The sequence below is a fragment of the Typopeltis vanoorti genome, chromosome 5 (genome assembly GCF_054136105.1).
Source record: "Typopeltis vanoorti isolate ZY-2024b chromosome 5, IOZ_Tvanoo_1.0, whole genome shotgun sequence".
In the NCBI taxonomy this organism is placed as follows: Eukaryota; Metazoa; Arthropoda; class Arachnida; order Uropygi; family Thelyphonidae; genus Typopeltis; species Typopeltis vanoorti.
Genome location: NC_143553.1, coordinates 94200289 through 94223869, shown reverse-complemented (window position 1 = coordinate 94223869; position 23581 = coordinate 94200289). Strand labels below are relative to the sequence as shown.

The 23581-nt window shown below is 35.9% G+C and overlaps 1 protein-coding gene across 1 annotated transcript in view; it reads right to left on the bottom strand.

The window, feature by feature from the left end:
• LOC150106660 (calpain-15-like) overlaps nt 1–23581 on the bottom strand; it is a 406958-nt gene that overhangs the window by 132971 nt on the left and 250406 nt on the right. The window contains exon 8 of the mRNA XM_090393252.1: nt 12480–12632. Coding sequence (XP_090249378.1) covers nt 12480–12632 — 153 coding nt within the window. The remainder of the gene's footprint in view (nt 1–12479; nt 12633–23581) is intronic.

The following is a 23581-nucleotide window of genomic DNA, read 5'->3' as shown; positions in this document are numbered from 1 at the left end:
TATTTATAAAATGAATGCATTAAATTTTGATTATCAACATTATTTATGCGATTGGTCACTCACCTTCATCACGTGATATATTTGAATCTTTAGTGACAATTTCTATCATTAAATTAAACAGTTTTTATTGCTTGTCCTTTTATCATTTCAGAATCATACGATCACCATGATTTAAAAAAAACAACAACTGAAAATGGGTATGGCTTATCAAGAATCTCCTATTCGCTACTACTTCCAGTCTCAAGAGCGTACTCACTGGCCTCGTGTGTACTGTCAAGGTCATCTACTCTAATAGTGTCATCTTCACCCCCATCCAGGGCATTAGAGATGCCAGTTTTTAAAAAACACTTGGCAATTATTCCTGACAAAATCATATCCGAAGCTTTTCAAATCCAGTTGCACAACAGTTCTAATGATGGTCTCTGAATCTTCCCTGCCGGAGTAGGTCATAGTTGTCAGCTGCCCTCTGCTCCGTGTAGAATTTTCGTATGTAGTTCTAGAATGGTTTGTTGACTGATACATCCAAGAGCTGCAGACAAGGTATAAGGCCACTAGGAATAATGGCCACATCGGTCTTCACATCCGAAAGTTGTTTTGCTATTTTAGGTCCTAAATGTCCATGGAAACTATTGTTTCCATGGACATTTAGGACCTGGCTATCCTTGTTTCCATGGAAACAAGGATAGCCGGGCATTGAAATAAGACCCCTGTCTGTTTATCCCAAACTGTTCTAATCCAATCTTGAACCACTGTAGTGTCCATTCACCCCTTTTCTTGAATTCTTACATGAATTCCAGGGGGAAATTTTCCCTTCGGCATTGTTTTACATTTTAAATATTAAGTAAGGAGGCAACTTTTTCCATTCTCCAGTAATTGCAAGGATGCATCACTGTTTTTCACTTCCGGTTGTGCACATTATCATGCTTTTTTTTCACCTCACTGCTCTCACTCCGACATTTCCTCTATGGATACTTCCATTTCTATGCATATGATTGGTGCAGTATTAACAAAAGGTCGGGCGACTCAACAACGCCAAAGATTGTCGGCTTGCCTTTGTTGCCGATACTGCCATAACATTCACTATCTATTTCTTTTAAAGTTTTAAAATTTTTTTCATGTGTGAGGTATATGTGAAACTTTTTAATTTCTTTATTCATAAAGTAAAATCAGGGGTGCGAGATATATATACGTGAGGGTGAGTTATATTCAAATAAATATGGTAATTTTCTAACTGTCATGCAGCTCTGTTCTAATGATTAGTGAAATAATTGTATATCCTGAAGATCATGATACATAGTGAGGTGATGCCCTTTGGGAAGAAAATGAGATCACAAGCTGTGTACTATTGATGGAATTGAACTGCAAGAAACTTACAAGGTCAGAGATCTAGGGGAAAATTGTGGACAGGGAATTGAAGCTCAGAGGGCATATTGCAAAGGTAGTCAAAACAGCACATCAATCAGATTACACAGTTGTTGAAGAACACACCAACAAGCAGGGCTAGGGAGATTACTTTATAAGGCTTTACATCTGGACTACTATGCACAGATCTGGTCACCTGGATTCTGTGGGATGAAGAATAGCAGAGAGGATTCAGAAACAAGTGACAAAGATCGTGGTGGGTCTATGGAATGCTTCCTATGAGAATAGATTGAAGGTTTATGGGCTTCAAAAATTAGCTGATAGGCAGAAAACCAGAAGACATTATAAAAGCATATAAGTTATTAAAATCGTTTTATAGGGTTGACACAGAAGACTTTTTTTTGGTACATGGCAGGAAGGGAGAGAATGAGGGGTCACCCATGGAAATTGTGTAAGACAGTGGTTAGCAAGGTAGTTAGGAGTAAATTTTTTGCTTGATTGGGTGGAATGAGTTGCCAGATATGGTTGGGAGTGCTTCATCAGTGACTGAGTTTAAGGAGAAGTTATGATAAGTACTGTGTGAATAATGGGTCTCTTGCAATGAGTCCTCTGACTCCATGGTACCTGGATAATAATAAATTATTAGAAAATTAAACTTCAGAACAAAGAGAATTAGAATTACAACGGAAAACAACATATCTAAAAGGAATGAGAAGAGAGTTGTCCATTGGACAAAATAAATTAATAACCCTTAAAGATGAAAATGGAGTACTAATTAAAGACAAAGTATAGATCATAAGAAGAATAGAATTTTTTATTCTAAGTTGTATGATGATTCCAGAGACTCAAACCAACATGAAAACAAAAATGTAATCGCCCAAATGGAGGAGGAAGAAATATGCCCTGATGTTTTAAAAGAAGTTCAATATGCATTGAGTAATGAAAAGACACCAGGTGAAGATACATTAACAATAAAAATTCTGAAAGCAGGTGGTGTACCAGTTATGACTATGATAAATAAAATTTATACATCACCATGCCTAACACAGAAGAGAATACCAAAGAGTTGGAACAATGCTATCCTTTTATAGTTTTTAAAAAGGGAGACAGAGAAGACATTAAAAATTACCACCCTATCAGTCCCCCTTTCAACAATATACAAAACTTTTACAAAAATCATTAGCAACAGAATACAAAACAGACTAGATTTTTGTTAACCTACAACAGAACAAGCAGGATTCAGAAAAAATTATATCACCATTGATCACATCTATCTATCTATCTATATATATATATATAATAAGACAAATAACTGAAAAGACAAATTAATACCCTAAATCCTTAGACTAGCATTTAGTGATTTTGAAAAGGCACTTGATTCAATCTAACATGAGTTATTTTAGAAGTCCTTAAAAATCAAAGAACTGAAAAAAACTTACATTGATATACAGGGTGTTCGGGATAAATTTGACAGTTTCGTAAGGAAAAAGAAAATCTTCTTTGTATCTATTAAATTTAATGAATTGACAAAAAAACATTACAGGCAGAGTTAATTACAATACTATCAACAAGATTTACTCAAAATAACCACCATTAGCATCGATCAGAGCTTCAATTCTGCTTCGGAACCTCGAACAAGCTGATGCTACAGTCTCCCTGGGAAGGGCCGCAAAAACTGTTTTAATTTTATCCATTAACTGGGCTTTTGTATTACTGGAAGTGCGATTGGTGTCTTTTTCAACTGCGCCCCATACAAAATAATCCATGGGGTTAAGGTCTGGGGAGTTTGGAGGCCAAACATTTGGACTGGTGAAGTCGTAGAAATTTTCAGACAACCATTTTTGACTTTTCCCAGAGGTGTGGCAAGGGGCCGAATCCTGCTGCCATACATACGGCCTACCATTGGCTACCCTTGTTATCCAGGGCTTGACTACAGTTAGCAACTCCACGAACAAAGCCCGAATTCCAATGCCAGGGTTCTTCAACACCTGTTCCTGCAGATTTGCGAGGAATTCTGCTGTACGAACGCAATCAGATCGTCTGCTAGGGATCTTTCTTCTTGCTACATCCTCGTAGTCACCATTGCAAGTCTCTAGTTCATGCCTGATTGTTTTTACTGTATTCAGGGAGCATTGGGCAGCAGTCGTAATATCCTTATTTTGATGGCGGGCACGAATCATCATGATACAAGTTATTCTCTTCCATGATTCAGGTGGGTTCCAGCTATCCATCCTTTCTGACATCTTGTATATGAATGAAGAAGGGTCCAAACTTTTAAATGAAGAGAAGTGTGTGTTAATACATGTAACTTACGGAAAAATATAATTAATTATAAATATGTCAAATTTATCCCGAACACCCTGTACTTAGTCATATAAATTCAACTGTATCTTTAAAATCAGGAACAGATACGAAATTTCCTATAAAAAAGGGAGTTACACAGGTAGATGCCATTTCACCTAAATTATTTACAGCGAACCTAGAAGAAATTTTTAAAAACCTGGATTGGAAAAAATAGTGGAATTATGGTAAATGGGAAAGAATTAAATCACACACAATTTGCTGATGACACTGTCCTTTTAGAAAACTCTGCATAAGAACTTAAATGATCACTGAATTGAATGCAGAAAGTAAAAAAATAAAATAAAGGATTAAATATAAACAAGGACAAAACAAAACAAAAAATAATGTATAGTAAATACATCACCGAATACCCAGTACAAATGGAACACCAGGAAGTTGATATAGAAACCTCCTAAGTTTACCTAGGACAAAAAAGATCACAGTAGAAGGTGACTGTAAAGAAGAAATACGTAGAATTCAACTTGGTTGGATAGTCTTTGAAAACCACAGTGAAGCACTCCAAAGAAACATCCTGATCTACCTTAAAAGAAAAATATTTGACAGTTGTATACCTCCTGTCATGATGTGTGGAAGTGAAACACGGACTTTGACTAAAATACTAACCAACAAGTTGAGGATTATCCAGAGGAAAATGGAAAGAACATTACTCAGTATTGCCATTCTAGATAGAAAGTGCAATATTTGGGTCAGAGCTCAGACAAGGTTGAGAAAGATTATAACAGGTATTAAAAGATCCAAATGGCAATGGGCAGATCATATTCAAAAAGTAACACTCAAACATGGACAAAGTTGATATTGGAATGGTATCCAAGAGATGGAAAGAGAACTACAGGAAGACCACAGAGACGGTGGTAGGATGAGATTAAAGAGATGGCAGAATTCAGCAGCATAGAAAGGCTCAAGACAGGAATGAATGGAGGGACTTTGGTGGAGGTAAAGTAAACTAGAGCAAGTTCTTTGCTACAGTTAAATGCAATAGCACATGCAAGAGGATGAAAGGAAAAAGAGGAATCTAGAATCTTGAATTATGATTGTATATTCCTGATTTGTATTAAATTTGTATATTACTAAGAGGAGCTAGAGTCCACATTTCTTTGATGGCGAGTTGTAGCAATATTAAGTTGGAGAAGGTTCTATATCTTCAGATGATTGAAACAGCATAAGTGTGCACGCGTACACACACACGTGCACGCACGCACACACGCACACGCACACACACACACACACACACACAAAGTGAGATAGAGAGAAGCTTATGTTCTGATATACACACACACACACACACACCATTATCATCATTGGCTCGACAGCCCTATGTGGGCCCTGGCCCTCTTCAGAAACTTCTGCCAACCTTCCTTATTCAATGCCAAACTCCTCCAATTTTTGACTCCTAAAACCTTAATATCTTGTATCACTCCATCTTCCCATCTTAATTTAGGTCTTCCAATTTTTCTTTTTCCTTCCGGCTTAGCATTAAACATTTTAACTATTCTATTACTATCCATGTGCATAATGTGTTCAGCCCAACTTAATCTATTTATTTTTATGTACCTAATAACGTCTGGCTCATTAAATATTCTGTATAATTTATGGTTATATATTTTCCTCCACACACCATTCTTTTGTACTGCTCCAAAAATATATTTGAGAACTCTTCTTTCAAAGAGCCTGTGTAGCTCAGTGGATGTGGCGTTTATACACCACACCGCTTGGCCGCACGAAGGAAGACTTGGTTTCGAGTCTAGTCAGCGACTAGAGGAAATTTTTCTAAGCCTTTTTTCGACCGGTTCCCGAGTTAGTCAATCTCTGGCACGGGCAAGTGGGTTTTTCCTCCCGGAAACTCGGGTTTTTCGTCCCGTAAACTCAAGAAAATCGACCGTAGAACCCACGTTATTTCAGACATTAAATATATTGTGTTAGGGTTAGGGACCACGATATGACAGCACATTTGAGCCGTCTCTCTTCACTGTGTACCGCTTAATTAGTGATAGCCTTGGGTCATCTATCTCTGATTGGTACCAGTGGAGATTGAACTGCCCACTCAGTCTCCAAAAGTTAGATAGGGCCAAATGGCCTCGCCTACTCCCTGCATACGGGAATAAAAAAGGCATTAGATGATTTTTTTTTTTTTTCTTCTTTCAAACAGACCTAGCAGTCTTTCATCTGCCATTTAAATACCCAGTTTTCAGAGGCACAACACTGTCTTACAAGTACTTTGTACATTATTATCTTTTTTTTTTTTTTTTTTTTTGAGATCAGATGTAACTTTAGATGTTTCCTAAATCCACAAAAGCATCCATTTGCGGAAAGAATATATCTCTGAATCTCAGCACTGATATCATTTTTACAATTAACTTCTGATCCCAAGTATATAAAACTACAATTTCAAATTTATAGGAACCAATTTCAATTTGAGAAGGATTATTATCACAAATCTTTCTAGTTATTGGCATACACTTTGTGTTTTTCTTAGTTAATCTGCAAATTCATCTTCTTTGCTGCCTTTTCTAAACTGATGAAAGTTTCTTCCATTGCTTTTCATGTCCTTCCTACAATATTGATATCATCTGTATATGCCATAATTTGTACTGACTTCTAGAAAATAGTTCCCCCTGTATTAATGTCAGCATCTCTGAAAACCTTTTTGAGTGTTACATTAAACAGTACACAAGCTACACAAACACACACATAAAAAAAGAAACAGATAGAGAGAAGCTTATGTTCTGACACACACACACACACACACACACACACACACACACACACACACACACACACACACACACACACACACACTAAATAGCTGCATTATTATGATGCAGCTATTTAGTGATATAAGAATCTGGTGTCTTGTTCTCAGACTCAATCCTTCCTTCATGAATCATTCAGGGTATGTTAGAGAGAAATTTAACTATTTATAGTTCTGTCGAATAATCTGAAGTCCTATTTTGGTAATCTTGAAGGTAGATGATTAAGTGACAGAGACCAGGGATAGAAATGGGGATGGGGAAACAGTTTTGACAAGGACATGAAAAATTGGTGTGGTGAACAAGAGTGCTGGTGGCCAAAGTTGGAAGTTCAGCTAATGTCGGCTATAAAGAAGATAACTTAGAATTCCATTTGGTAAGGAACTGCTAACTGTAATTTGGAAATCATTAGGCAGTCATATCATGTCCACTCTTTTCAACCTAACAACTAACCTTTGTAACCCACACACCTTCAGTCAATTCTCATAGTGAGCATTCCACAGACCTGTCACCAGCTTGGTCTCTTGTTTCTGAATCCCCTCTACCACCTCCTGATCCCAAGCAAAAAAGATACTTAAAACATGTCACCTGGCCTAATAATGCCTACATGAAACAAATTCACTAAACTTGACAGACAATACTTTTTGAACCAGGAATGAAGATTTCTTTTCTTGCTGCTGGTTTTTTTTTCCCAGCACTTATCACAGGTTCCGATGTCACAAACCTATGGCACTCCAGAATCAAGCCAAGAACTTTCAAATCTCTAGAAGGAGAATGTAGGATAATTTTTACTGCTTTTATTGATATCATATTCCAAATCAGATTATTTTATATCAGGAAATTCAGTAGTGAGTGTCTATACATTGGGCCTTATGGGAGATGAAACAAAAGGAGGAAAAAATGTCTTTCTCATCTTATTTACAGACGAGGCCTGATTTGCTCTACAAAGTTATACCAGGCATGGTCAGATCTGGAGAGAAAACCAGGGACATGTTATAATACCTGTAATATCTGTGAAAGGGACATTTATGGTGGAGGTAGTATGATGGTTTAGGGAAGAACTGCATTGGATGGATGCACTGACCTGTATGTGTTTCAGAACCATAATACTACAATTTATAGAGCCAAGGTCCAAGATCCCTATGTTCATCTGTATGCAGGTGTGATAGAGGAGACATTTAGTCTTCAAGATGATAATTCTCATCCTCACTGAGTGAGGCTCATGGACCAATATCTTCAAGAAGAGACTAATGTATGTATGGACTGGCAGCTAGGGTCTCCTAACATTAATCCTATTGAGCATTAACTCTCAATCCCTTTCCCAAAACCTGAGAGACTTAGGAGAGCTTTGCAGGAACAATGTTCATTATTACCAACTGGGCTCCTGAACACCATTATAAACAGTATGAAACATCATTGTGAGTGCTGTATTGCTGGGAGGGGATGACCACATTCCTTATTAAGGAATTTTGATAATTCATTTTGACCTAATTTTTGACTATTCATGTGCACATCTTCATACCCATTTGTTACTGAATTAAACTATTTATTTACAATTTGTGTAAGTGTTTCTTTCACATCTCATATTATAATGATTTTCACTGAATTAAATAAAAATTTATCACACGTTTTTTTTTTTTGAGTTATTGTGATTTTTCGCTTTGTTCTTTAATTTATGATACCAGTGTACTTAGCAATGGAGAAAGAATAAAATAAGCCAAAGACCAGACTTCTCAACAGAGTTTAGCATGTGGTTTGTCCTTTTTCAGAGGACTTTATCCAGAGTTGAGAAATTATGGATCTGTATTTAAATTTTACAGATCTGAGAAACTCATATGATAAAGTTCCAAGACACATGCTGCAGTTTATATATAGGAGTGTGTGTGATGTGTGTGTGTGTATTTATATCAACATTACACACAGAAATGGTTACAAAACTCACAGAATATCAGTACCATATCAATGTCGGTTAACATGAAACTATATATATATATAGAGAGAGAGAGAGAGAGAGCCTATAAGAAGTTAGCAATTAAAACTGAAGGATAGTATGATGAAAAATCAAACATAAGTCAAGGGAGCAAACTACCTCCAACATCATTTTCATTTACATGAATCACATTATGAAGGAAAGTGGCATTAAACCCGATATCAAAATTCATGATATTACACTTAGTTCTTTACTTCATGATCTTTTATCTAATGACTATGGAAAGAAAACTAGTATGAAAATCAGTAATAAAATGATGAAACATTTCAAATATTTAAACACAATTTTTAGTGAAAACAGCAATGAAATATGGAAATAAACAATAATTGAAGAATTTTAAAGAAGCAAGTTGAATAAATTTATCTGGAATAAGTGAGAGATGCAACAAAACAGCATTCAAACTATTTTTAAAATAGCTCATTGAAGACTAGGAATCACAGATAAAAGTTTGAAGAAAAATTAAAGTGAAAACAGATAGCATCAATAACATTTATTAAAAATGAAGACATCAGAGAGGAGTTTGTTATTATAAGAATTCAGGAATGCATAATCATAGCTTATCTTAAGTGGGATGGTCACTTAAACAGAATGGGAGGGGATAAAAGGTTAGCAAAACAGATATGTCTGATATAATGAAAAAGACTGAGAGGAAGATCAAAATTTAGGTGATCAGTGCAGTAAGTACTGCCTTAGAAGACAGGAATGCATGACTTGACAAGTAACCAATTAATCTGAAAGAAAACTACTGGTAGGATGCTAATAATTAATGTCAACTTAAATGTGTATTACTGTACCATACATACAGGGTACATCAGAAAATGAAATTTTTTTTTGTGTGTGTGTGAGATGTTTGTGCCAAAGCACTTTTATGTAATGTTTGTGACAAATTGACATTACATTGAAGTATCAACATGATGTTTGTTCACATTATGTAAAATGTATCTGTAAAGTTTGTAGTAAATCAGTGACTTGGACAAAAAAAAATTTTATGTTGCTTTTTTACTTGGTTTTCTGACTGCTGCGCTTTTCTTTTGTGTGCACAATGACCAGAATATAGCATGTTGAATTACTTCATAATGGGAGTGTGATATCATGAGACAATCACCTGGATAATGAAAAGCAATGTGAAGACCTCTATAAGGAAAGAATATGTGGAACTACTACAAGACAGATGATCATGTAAAGCTTAGGAGAGAAAACTTGGAGCTATTGCATGGAGAGGAGAATTAAGCTGAAAGGAGATAAACCTGCTTGGGCACTGATTAAGAACTATTTAAAAGCAGCAATGTCAAAGGTCAAAAGGCTGATAAGATAGGTGCAAAATGAATGACTGATAGATTAAGCATGAAATCAGGAAGAAGACACCATTGAGTCATCACAAATTAAATAGTAAAAATAAGATGCATTAAGAGCACAAAATTGTAAAGTTAGGGCAAGGACAGAAAAAGTGCAGTACAAGTATTAATTAGCCAAAATCGTAGAGAGTTCTGATATACAAAAAGAAGAAAGAATGATTATGGTAAGATTACATCAATGGATGAAAATGATGGACTGTTAATAAATACTGCAGAGAACATATTCGAGGTATTCAGTGAGCAATTCATGAGGATCATGAGAAGCATGAGGGTAAAGGGAATGGAGAGGATCAACCAATGGTAAGTGAGCAAGAGGTATACAAGGAATCTGGTAAACGTGATGTCACTAAGGCAATATAACATGATATATCCTTGTGTGTTTTAAAAAAAAGTTACAGTGCATTAATAACAGCCTCAACATAACTGTTTAATAAATCTTAACAACAGTCTTGCAACAACACAAGTTCTCAGGGAGTGGAAAGAGAGTGAAATTGTCCTGCTTCATAAAATGAAAAGGAAGGCTTTATGGAGGCAGCAAAGTATGAAGGGTAAAAATCAGTTATATGAAGAGTCCAAAGAACAGAAAAGGACAGCAAAAGTCCAATGAGTAGAAATTATTCTCTTGGAAAGGCTTAGACGTTGATTATACATTCTTACTAAATAGCTTAAGGAAATTACAATGTACAATAGAATATATATTAAAATAAATTTTAATATACTTCCAATATTTCAGCAACGTCATGTTGCAATTATCACAGGAACTTAAATACAAGACGTGCACGCAAGCACAACACACAGTAAATGAGGAACGAAGCAGGAAGCTATTCTTTCTCCTAAAAGTCCTGATGGTGCCCCCTAGCGGGTTATGTTGGTATTCATGGCTGTTGGGCTGAAGGTCTCCTGATGTACATCTCCCAAATTTGGGGCAGTCTCGTGCAACCAAATTTGTTTAGGTTTAGATTGTTTCTTAGGGCTGAGGCTGATTCCATGAATAGCCTTTCGTATTTGAATTTACTATGGTGTATTATCGTGGCTTTCTTCCACCGTATTCTATGGTGGGAATCCAGCGCACAGTCTGCAAGACTAGAGCAGCTGTATTGGTGATACCGGATGTAGTCCTTGTGTTCTGAAATTCTGATATTAGCTGTCCTGCCTGTTTGGCCAAAGTAGGACAGCTTACAGCTGCAAGGGACTTGGTATACACCAGGTAGGTCTGGGGGGGTGGGGGGAAGGTTGGTCTTTAGTGGAGCAGATAAGGGATGCCAATTTTTTATAAGGTCTGTAACAAGAAGTTAAGTCATGTTTTTTTTAGGATTTTTATAATTTTTTTCGAGGTGCCCCGGATATAGGGAATGGTGATGGATTTAGAGTAATCCTTGTTGCAAAGGGGGGGGGGGTAGCCATTGGCTAAGAAAGTGTTGAGAATGTGGTTTAGTTCTGTGGTTATGGCATTGTCATTTGAACAGATAAGTTTAGTCCTGTTGTGTAGTGTCTTAATGACTCCATATTGTTGTGGGGGGGGGGAATTGTTGGTGAATGTATCTGCCTGTAGGCTGGCAGGTGACTAGTGTGTTTAAGAAAGGAAGGCAGTTATTTTTTTCTTCTTCCAGGGTAAACTTGATTCTGGGGTGTTGGTTGTTAAGTGTGTGGGATGGCCCAATTTGTGAACAACTTTCTGAAGAGATAAACCTGCAACATGGCATCCTATTACAATGCCTCTTTCAAACTCCATCAGTTCCCTTCTTGCAGTCATTTCTCCAGACTAGTTGCACTGAATTGGGAGCAGGATATTCTTTCAATTTATTTTGGCTACAAACATGTGACTCATTACATAGCATGATGTACCTTGCCCATGAGGGTGTCTGTTGACTTCTTGCCAAGCAAGGTATACAATAAATAAGGAAAATGTACAAAGTATGTGTGCACTCTGGTGATGTAACACTGAAAGGATAAAAAAAAATTAAATTAAAAAAGTCAGGTGTCACTGCCTACATCCATGCAACCATTTTACACTTTAGACTAATTGAAAGCAATATTAGCATATCAAGAAGATAAACAATTAGCAGGTTATTTCAAGAAATCTAGTGAAGAGTCATCCTGTATGCAAGTTACCCTTAACAGAAATTCACGAATGCTAATAACTGATTAGCATTCATCTGCTTTCACTATCATTTGATTTTTATACTCAATAAACAAAAAGCTGCAGAACATTCTAATTAAAAACTGTATTTTAAATTTACTTATTATTTCTAGATTGCAGGGAAAGACTTTCTATTCAGGATTATAAGTAAAACAAAGTAGCTCTATAAGTAATAATGTATCTTGCACCATAAAAACATGCTAAGAAGTAAGTTTTGAAGCTTTCCAACTCTTTTTTAGTATCTTTTATATCGATTTACTTACTTACTTCTTTCATTTAATTGTTAGTGATGGTTGCTACAGGAATATAAATCACTATCAGTAATTTTTTTTTTTCATGATATATCAAATTCTGCCAAATTTGATATATCATTCTGCCAAAAAAATTTCAACAATATGTAGTTTATATGAGTTAAAAAAAAAAAAAAAAAAAAAAAAAATCAGGTTTATCTCTTGTGCACAGACATAATAAATTAAACCTGCAATTCGACATTAATAACACTGTTTGAACTATGCACTAACTTTAAGACATCTTGAAAAGACATCCAAAAAACTCCTTCATCAGCTCCATGAGGCATCAGCTGTTCCCGAAGCTGTGGTGTCCACAGTGGAGATTCATCTGACCAATCTCCACGCCAGGAGTAATGACCCCATGGATTTCGAAGCCGTACCAATCTAACAAAGATATTGTGAATGAATGTTAATACTTCAAGATAGTACAGTACAAATAAAATGAAAATTTTCTACTGGTAATAATTAGGGTAAATGATTACAAAAATTGGGTAAACATCATTTGTAAACCTTGTAATTAATAGAATAAATATTTTTTTCAAAAATATTCAAAGAAGGTACACTTTAAAAGAATTTGCATTAAATATTTAACATATCTGAATGTATAATGATAAACAAATTCAAAATATATTCTTTTCCTCATTCTTTGATGTCTATCATTAAATAAGGGAAAGAAGATATTTTGAATATTGTATACCTAATTAGTCCAGCTAAAATAATTTTCACATTTTTGAAAGAGTAATGCACATTTGCTGTCAATAAAATTTTATAATATCAAAACCTTTTGGTGAGAAGATTAAGAATATTGGTGATGGTGTTAGAATACGAAGATGGAAAGCAAAAGAACTTGATTGTTTTGGTAGGTATAATATGAAAAGTGACAACTATGGTGGTATGAGAGAAGATATAAAAGAATTACTGGAAGAAGCAAAAAAAAAAAAAAAAAAGAAAAAGTGAGAGATAAAGATTCTAAATCTACTATTAAGGTATGACAGGAGCAAACTGAGAAGGTCAATAATTGCAAATGAGCAAATGAATAGGCTGAGCAGGAGAAATGGCGCAAGTTTGTCATACAGCAGTAAAGCAGTTTTCACAGGCCAACTGCCAGTTTAGTACGTGGAGCAGAACCTGTTGGTACTTTTCAGGAGCCTCACAATCAATGGGCAAATAATTCTGCTGTTAATGCTTATTTTCAGGTTGTGCCTAGAGGGAATCCAAGTACAGCACCTTGCAGGGGACACTGTTTGAGGCCATGCTTGGAATGGCATCTGGGCACTCCATGTGTGGGAGTAGTGATCACTGAGCCTGTCAACCTCACTGCATGCTCCTGCTCTTTAAATTTTCTATTTCATTATTTTACTAGCAATCATGATAAATACATAGCAGATACAACATCAATGCAACAAAAAACATCCAACAAAACATCAGAATTATGTGCAATAAAAAAAATTCCAAACTGACTTGACTAACATTGGAGGTCTTCTTCTTTTCTTCCTAACATGGATTTCATGCCATCTCTTTCTTGGTCTTCCAATTCTTTTTTTACCACTTATTTTATATCTGTATAATATTTTTGGTAGTCTGCTGTTGTCCATTCGATTTAAATGTTCTAGCCAGTTTTGTTTATACTGTCTTATGTAGTAATTAACTGGTTTTATATTCAGGGATTATAAAATTTCCTCATTTGTTTTCTGGTCCCACTTGGTATATCCAGCTGTTTTTCTGAGAAATTTCTATTGTTTGAATTCGCTTTTCATCTTTCCTTTTTATGATCCATGTTTTACTTCCATATAGTAGAGTTGGTTTTGACAAGACATTATATAGTCTGATTCTAGTGTGTTTTCGTACTAGGGATGGCTTAAATATATTATTTATTATGCCATTTACTTTGACAAAGTTTGATATTTAGTGTCTGTCTTTTTCTTCTTTGTATGATAAATCACATCCCAAGTATCTGAAAGTATTTACTTGTTCTAATATTTTATTATCTATCACTATTTTACTTCTTATTGGATTTTCTCCTTTGAAGGCCATTATTTTTGTTTTTTCTTTAGATATTGTCATATTATATTGTTTTGAGATATCATTTAATACTTTTTAATCATCTTTGTAGATCATCTTCTGATGTAGCTAATACTATTTGATCATCTGCAAATAGTAATGTATCTATCTATCTATCTTCATTTGTGCGATTAATTGTGGTCTTAATTCTAATAATTGGAGGTCTTAATTCTAATATCAATGTGCAATGACCTATGGACTAGATATGCTATTTCAAAACTGGTTATGGTATTCATCACTGATTGTATCAGTGATGAATACCATAACCAAATACAATCCTCTGCAATAGCATCTCACCTCAATTATCCTCATTATATCTTCCATAATGCCTTTCACAAAAAGGGTGAAATTGCACCTTTGTGAGGTCTGATATCTCATGCCAAAGGTTATAAGACCTAGATATTCTTTTGTATCATTTGCTTTGCCATAAGATTTCTTTACCAGAGATTACTGCATTTGCTGCCTCTATTATTTTCCTAATTTTGATGACTTCACCAACCTATTTGACTGTTTATTTCTGAATGCTGAATACATATAGTAATTACCCTAAACAGTGAGATAATTCTCCTTGGTGATTTCAATATCAACAATTCTGACTGGCTTCCCATCTTCAACTTCACACATCCAGCTGGAAAGAAGCCAAATTGTTGCCAGTAATTACTTAAAAAACTGTTCACCAACCTACTAGAATTCCTGATAATCTTCATCCTTCTCCCCAAACCCTAGATGTTTTCTTAACAGTTCTCCCACTAAATATACCATAGATATCAGTTCTCCAATTGGCAAGTTTGATCATAACCTTTCCCATGTCTCCTTCTCCCAGCTGTTCTGAGGCTTGTGCCCTGTGGCAGTACAATGGTGCCAATTGGGATGACCTTCGATTTCTATGCCTTGTTTCCATGGTCTGATTATTGCTTATGCTCTTCTGATCTAAGTGTGATCGGCATTCATCTATTCATAGGACATCATCAGATGCCATATGGTAACTCAGATGCTCAGTGATGTGCCACACCAGTTTTTGCCAGGTGGTCCTATTGTATGCTTTTCTCGAGGCTTCAATTCTCTAAAGATCAGTCACTCCAGACACACCATTCATCCATCTCATTGATCTAAGTGTCATCTGATAACAGAAATTATTCTTGCTGGGATGAGTGCTTTCATTCCCTAATCCACTCAAAACTCTTGCCCCTTATCTTTCCCATCTCTGCTAAAGCAATCCAAGCCAAAAATTCAGCACATGACCAATGGCTCAAGTCAAAAACTCTAGCCTCTAACTTAGTTTACACTACAGCTCCTAACAGCTGCAAAAAAATCATCAACAAATCCAAAAAAAATTTTATAATGACCAAATGCACTAAGCTTGTCTCCTGTGAAATAGCAGTTGAGCTTTCTGCTTTCTTACCAAGGCTGTGGGATGCAACTTCTCTCCTTCCATCTTTCTTTCCACCTCTCTCACATCCTGACAGTACAATGGTAATCTTCTGAAGATAAGGACTTGACATCAGTTTCTTTCCCATCGACAAAGGAAGATTTCCTCCCATCATTCTACAAACTATCCACACTATGTCTCCTGTAAAATTTCACCAAAAGCTCATAAGAAATATAGCAGAATCGATACCATTATGTCTTGGTCCTGGCAGTCTAACTGTTCATCAAATCTGATGAACAGTTAGACTGCCATAACAACATCTGATGGACTATTTTGAGTAATTTCTCATTTCTTATGTTTAAACTTTTAATTACCTTTAATCCCTGAAGATGTAAGTCAAACGACATACAAAACTTGTCGAGTTTGTTTATCTTTATTTATCTTAATAAACATGTGGTCACATTACCGAAATCTTTCTTTTGAATTGCTAAACAACAGAAACCTATGCCTACAATCTTGAACGATGCCATACTCATCTGGTATTTAACTGGCAGCTTGCTTCCAAAGCTGATGGATAAATACCAGATTTTATCTAGCTTGTCCCTGAAACATAAAAGTCTATCATCAAACTATTTCCTTACTGCTCTGAGCTAAGTGCTCTCCAAAATAATGGAAAAGGCCATCAACAGTCAAGTGCTTCACTACTTGGAGACTCACCAATTATTTGGCAATCATCAATATAGATCCTGCTATTTTTGTTTCACAGCAGATCTCATAGTTGACTTGCACCTACCTTTGGAGTCAGGTCATGGAAAAGTTTAGAGAAACTAGTGGTTGCTTTTGATATTTCCACAAGACATCTGATTGAGTCTGGCACTGTGGCCTTCTATATCAAGCTGCCATCCTATGTTATTTCTCCTTCCTTATGTGAATGGATTATAAGCTTCCTCTCTGGTTGTACATTGATGGACAGTTTCCTTTCATCATATTTTTCAATCAAAGCTAATAATACCCACCCCTGTATGCTTTCACCTACACTCTTCCTCCTTTACATCAACACCCTTCTCGCTGACATCCAATCCTATTCATTGCCTTGTTGAAAACACTGCTCTCCATTCCACTTTCTCATTTTCTAAACCTTGTAATACTCAGGTAATTAGCACTACAAGATCTTTAACCAATACCTTAAACACTGATCTCCTTGCCATTCTCAAGTAGGTCAAGATAACTTGTTGAACTTTAATGCCATCAAAACACAATTCTATCTTATTTCCAGGAAAATAGATTAGGACTTACTCTCCCTCACTTTTGAGAATGTTCTGCTTGCCAATCAGGACTAGCTTTCTCTTTTTGTTAACTCATATCTAACCTATCCTCGTATAAGCGCATCAGATCCATAGCCTCTTTAGCCTCCAAAAATCTTAGTATTATTTTTTGTTCAAAATTACTTTTTTCTCATGCTCAATTCCTGCCACTTTACAAAGCTATAATCAGCCTTACCTTAGAATACTGTACTCACATTGTATGGTACATATAAGATCTCCATCAGAATGCTTGATTGTATTCAGAAGCTAGCAATTCACTTAATCAGTGCAATGTATAGACAATTGACAAGGAGTGTTTTAAGGATACAATAATACAATATCAGACTGCATATATCCAGGATAAGGAAGATAAATCAGACAGGAGTTAAATGGATGAGTAGATCATTAAACAGGAGCTGAAAATGTGTAGAGCATACAAGGAGAAAGCTTATTGGTAGGCCCAAAAGAGGTAACAAAACACTTCTTGTTATGCAAGAAGAGTCATTGTCATCAGTCATTTTCTGTCCACTGCTGGATAAAGGCTTCAACGAAAGTTCTCCATTCAGTCCTATCTTGAGCTTTTCTGTTTTGGTATAGTACACATAAGATCTCCATCAGAATGCTTAATTGTATTCAGAAGCTAGCAATTCACCTAATCGGTGCAATGTATAGACAATTGACAAGGAGTGTTTTAAGGATACAATAACACAATATCAGACTGCATATATCCAGGATAAGGAAGATAAATCAGACAGGAGTTAAATGGATGAGTAGACCATTAAACAGGAGCTGAAAATGTGTAGAGCATACAAGGAGAAAGCTTATTGGTAGGCTCAAGAGTGGTAACAAAGCACTTCTTGCTATGCAAGAAGAGTCATTGTCATCAGTCATTTTCTGTCCACTGCTGGATAAAGGTTTCCCCGAAAGTTCTCCATTCAGTCCTATCTTGAGCTTTTCTGTGCCACTGGATTCCAGCCATCTCTTTGGTTTTCCTGTAGTTCTCTTATATCTCAGAGGGATACTATTCATATCTCAGCTTTGTCCATTTTTGAGTGTTACTTCTTGCAACATGATGTGCACATTGTCATTTGGATTCTTTAATGACTGTCACAATGTTTCTCACACCCTGATCTGAGCTCTGACCAAGTATCATGCTTTCTATCTTGAATAGTAATACCAAGCAGTGACCATTCCATTTCCCTCTAGGTAGTCCTCAAGTAATGCTCCTCCTCCAACCACACCTGACCTCACATCCTCTGGTACTACAAAAGAGCCAACTGGAATGATCTCTCTTCGTCTGACCATTGTTTCCTCTCATCTGACCTCAGCACCTGCTTCAGAGTTGCAGAAACTTTCATCTCCCATTCAACCCATAATCTTCATCTACTTTCCAAGCCATGATTTGCATCAAGAACTCCATCTTCATACTCTGCCTACACCAAAGCATGCAACATATGCAAATCAGTCATCAGCAGATCCAAATCGAATTTCATAAAGGCCAACAGCAAAAAACTTGCCTCCTGTCCATTGGATGCAACTTCTGCTCTCCTGCACTTCCACTTTTCTCTCTCTCATCCTGATAGTACTACTGTAACTTCACACAAAGATAAAGCTGACCTCCTGGCATCACTCTTTTCCTCAAATTCCTGCAGAGACAACCAAGGGAAATCACATCCTACCATACTGAAATCCAAGCACCATATGCCTTCTGTAATTTTTTTTGACCGAAAGACATCAGAAAACTTTGGTCCTGATGGCATCTTTCCAACTGTTCTCATACACTCTGCTCCAGAGATAACATTCATCCTACAATCTATTAGACATATCTGGTACTCATCCCAATGCATGGGAGCAATCTCATATTCATCCTATTGAAAAAAAAAAAAAAGTAACAGAAGTCTACTGGCAAACTACCAACCAACTGAAATCACCTCAGTCCTCTCCAAAATAATGGAGAAAGTCATCAATTGTCAACTACACCACTGCTCAGAGGCCCACCAATTCATTCAAGATCCACAGCTGATCTAGTAGCTTATGTCACCATCTCCACTAGATACATCAAATTCTAACCAATTTTTTCCAAATTATATACTTCTGCCACTGATGCCATCAATTCACTTCCAAAAATTTTCCTCAGAACTCTCATATCTTTGATTTCTAGATTTGGATCTACATTTTCATTTCCAATCCAACTCCAGGAATTGATATGTTAAAATAATTTTGAACTATCATGTACAGTGCTAGCTAAATGCTTTGTCTGATTTCTTATCTCCATATAAACTGATTTCCCACCATAACATGTTGCCCTAAAAACTGCTTTCTGCATAAGAGTATAACTCTAATGCAGTGGTCGCCAAAGTGGTCGATATCGATCACTAGATATCGACCCCCAGGGGTCAATATAACATTGTTGGGGGGGGGGTCGATAGAAAAATATAAGACACCATTGTACGGGTAATATTTAATTCGGTTAACTTGGATTTCCTCCATCCTGAATGACATCCAATTAAGAGTGAATCGTGGGAACAGTGACATGAATAGGACCTGCAAGATGGAGCAAGGTCATGAAAATAGTTATGGAGGCCAATCAAGTAGGCCAAAATGACGTATTTATCAATAAACGGATGTCGGTGGTTCCCGCCCGGCTGGCGTGGCGGGAGCGAGAATGCAACACGTGCGCAGTTGCTTATTTACTTATACTTACACGTATTCGATTCCAGTCTCATTTTTGTCCATTGACATACAAGTGAGCATTAATGTTCTAAAATTCATCCACATACATATTATAATTCAATCGTTATTCATTCACAAACTAAACTTCTCTAAGAGTTGAGCAAGGCTGGTAGTTTTGTACATCCTATAGAAATATGTGAGTAGGTATATTATTTAGACATTACTTTTGCTTACTGACTTCAATTTTAATTATTTTGTTACAACTCCAGTAACCACAATGGTAGCTTCAGATTCTAAAAAGAAATGCAGACAATATTCATTAGAATATTTGAAACTTTGGTTTATTGCTTCATTAAGAAACGAAACGAGTCCTATGTGTGTCTTCTTTGTGAAAAAATGTTTAGTAACGATGCAATGAAACCAGCAAAAATGAAAGATCATCTTCAAAGACTCCATCCCGATAAGAAAGATAAAGATCTTGACTTTTTTAAAGAACTGAAAGAGAAATACATCGACCAACTATAAAATCATTTATGAAAGCACCTGCCAAAGCTGACAATAAACAAGGATTAACAGCCTCCTACAATATTTCTTTTAATATAGCAAAAAAAAAAAGGAAAACCATATACAATTGCAGAGGACATTGTTATACCCGCAATCAAAGAAGTAATCGAAACCATAATGAAAAAAGATTCTGGCCCTGTTTTAAAATGCTTACCATTGAGTGTGAATACCGTGAAAAGACGTATTGGTGAAATGGCTGAAGATGTAGAAAAAATTGTAGTATCAGAACTCAAAAATAGTAAGTTCTCCACCCAACTTGATGAATCTACATTTGATAGTTCTTCTATTCTTATGGCTTATGTAAGATATTATAGTAAAACCAAACATCAAATTATTGACGAATTTTTATTTGCAAAATATGCAAATGAAAATCTTGAAAGTGATGGAACCGGGGTTGAAAATTTTTCAGCAATTGGAGGAATACTTAAATAAGTATGATATTCCATTTACTAATATAACAGCAGTAGCCACAGATGGTGCACCTGCAATGGTAAGCCGTTATCGAGGTTTCACTGCCTTTCTGAAAGAAAAAGTTCAAAGTGTACATACTATTCATTGTGTGTTGCACCGAAACCATTTGGTGGCAAAAACTCTCAGTGACGAACTGCATGATACTCTAAGAGTGTGTATTAAATCTATTAATCAAATTAGAGCTCATCCTCTTAAATCGCGATTGTTTGCCAAACTTTGTGAAAAAAATGAAGTATGAAACCAATTACTCTTGCATACTGAAGTAAGATGGTTGCCTAGAAGTGTAAGTCTACAAAGATTTGTTGAGTTGTTCGACTCAACCCTAGAGTTTCTTACAGATGTTAATTTGTTTTTGATTGAAGAGCTGAAGAGAAATAACAATCATATTTTCTACTTGGACTTATTTTCAAAATTTAATAACATACAGACCCGTCTACAAGGTAAAGATATCACGATTATTGAAGCTCAGACGATTCTTTTAGGTCTCCAAGCTATATTAGCCTTATTTAAATCATCATTGTTACGAAAAGATTTTCAGTACTTTTCGAATCTACAGCAATTGAAAGTAAAATATGAAGACTTAAAAATATACACAAAACATCTTCAAAATTTGAGCGATGATTTTAAATTGTGCTTTGCAGATTTTGAAAACATGCCATTCCAGATTGGGTTATCACGCAATTTTCTGCAGACATTCAAAATATTGAACGTAACTTACAAGATGAACTTATTGAATTGTCAGTTGATCTCGAAGCTAAGACGCTTTTTAAAAATAGGACTTTAAGTTACTTTTGGATGAATATAAATGTTGTAGAAAAATATCCAAAACTTTCTGAAGTGGTACTCCCCTTTTTGCTTGCATTTCAAAGCTTGTACATAGTTGAAGCTGGTTTCAGCTTTGTTAATTCCATTTTAACAAAACAAAGAAATAAGCTAGATATAGAATTCCGTGGCGATTTAAGGCTGAAACTTACTAATTTGGAATCTTACATCGTTAATCTTGTCAAGAGTCATGAAGCACACCCCCTTCACATTGACAATGTTAGTAAATTATATACTAAGTTAATAAAAGTATTATTTTCATATATATAAGGAAGATTGTATTATTGTTGTTTTGTTATTATTATTATTATTAGAGGCAACTCCATGGAGTCATTAGACTCATCGAGAGAGGTCCCAAATCATATTCATTACAACTATTCGACATTCATACAGTATCTATCATACCTCGCCTTAAACTCATTCACTGTCACAGCATCCACCACAGACTCTGGCAGCCCATTCCACTCATTCACCACTCTAAAAGTAAAGAACCCATCTCTAACACCCTTACTAACCACACTTTTGCCCAGTTTCCATGGATGTCCCCTAGTTCTCCCACAACCAGCCCTGTTTTCAAAAATATCTTCTGAATTAATTTTATAGAAACCCTTCAGTAATTTGAATGTCTCAATCATATCTCCCCTCCTCCGCCTATTAACCAATTTTTGCAATCCACAAATCCCCAACCTGTTCTCATAAGGTTCATTCCACAGACCTGCTATCATCTTGATCACTCGCCCCTCTGGATAACTCTCAACCTCCTCCCCATCAAGAAGAAACCTAGGTGACCAAATCTGGGCACAGTAGTTGAGATGGGGTCTTATCAAAGCTCGATACAGAGAAACAATAACCTGCTTGTCTCTGCTTGTTAACGTATTCTTCAGCAACCAAGTGATTTGATGAGCTGATTTAGCCACTTTTGCAATGTGTCCCCTAAACTTCAACTCCTTATCCACCAACACTCCTAAATCTCGTGCCTCATCAATTTCCTGGAGTACAGTAGTACAGTTCCACCAGTGTAGTAAACTGCTGCTAATCTTTTCACCCCAAAATGTATAACCTTACATTTTGCCACATTAAATCAACATCCATTCTCCTTAGCCCAGATCTCCAATCTATTAAAATCATCTTGCAAAATTTTGACATCATCTGCATTCACTATTGCCCTACCCAACTTTGCATCATCCGCAAACAAATGAACTGTTCCTCTCAGATCCTTTCCTATATCATTAATGAACAAATTAAACAGCAGTGGTCCAAGAACAGATCCTTGTGGCACACCACTAGTCACAGGCCGTCTTTTGGACTCTACTCCTGAATAAACTACTCTTGATATCTCTCCGTCAACCACCCTCCTATCTATCTCACCAACGCTATATCCATCCCCATATGCTGCAATTCACTGATTAGAATTCCATGTGGTATCCTGTCAAAGGCCTTAGCAAGGTCCAGTAGAATCACTGTAAACCCATTACCCTTATCCAGTTCAGCCATCACTGTGTTATAATACGTGAGCAAGTTACTGAGGCATGACTAACCCTTCACAAAATAATGCTGTCCCCGATACAGTATCCCGTTTTCATCTATCCAACCAAATTGTTATCTAAATTAAATTTTATATATGTATTATTTATCCCTCCTATCAAATATGTAATGTTAATAAGGACGTCAAAAACAAAAATGTATCCCTTTGACGTTAAGCCAATATAATAATATGCATACAATAAACTGTAACTATAAAATAAACAATCTAAAAATTCACATAAACGTCTTTTTTTGCATGTCCTATTATAATTACGTAATAGTAAAATAGAGTAGATTGATAAAAAAGTCAAGAAACTCTTGAAGGGGTCGACAATAAAAGAAGTTTGGCAAATCCTGCTCTAATGCATGGGAAAATTAATGTAGTAAATGGATATTTGCTATGCATATAGATCATATGATCTATATCCATAGCAAATATCCATATGCTACATCCATTTACCCATGAATTAGAGTTATTGGAAGAAGTGAAAAAATAAGAGTGAGAGGATGAAATTTGTAAGTGTGCAGCCATACTATGACAGAGG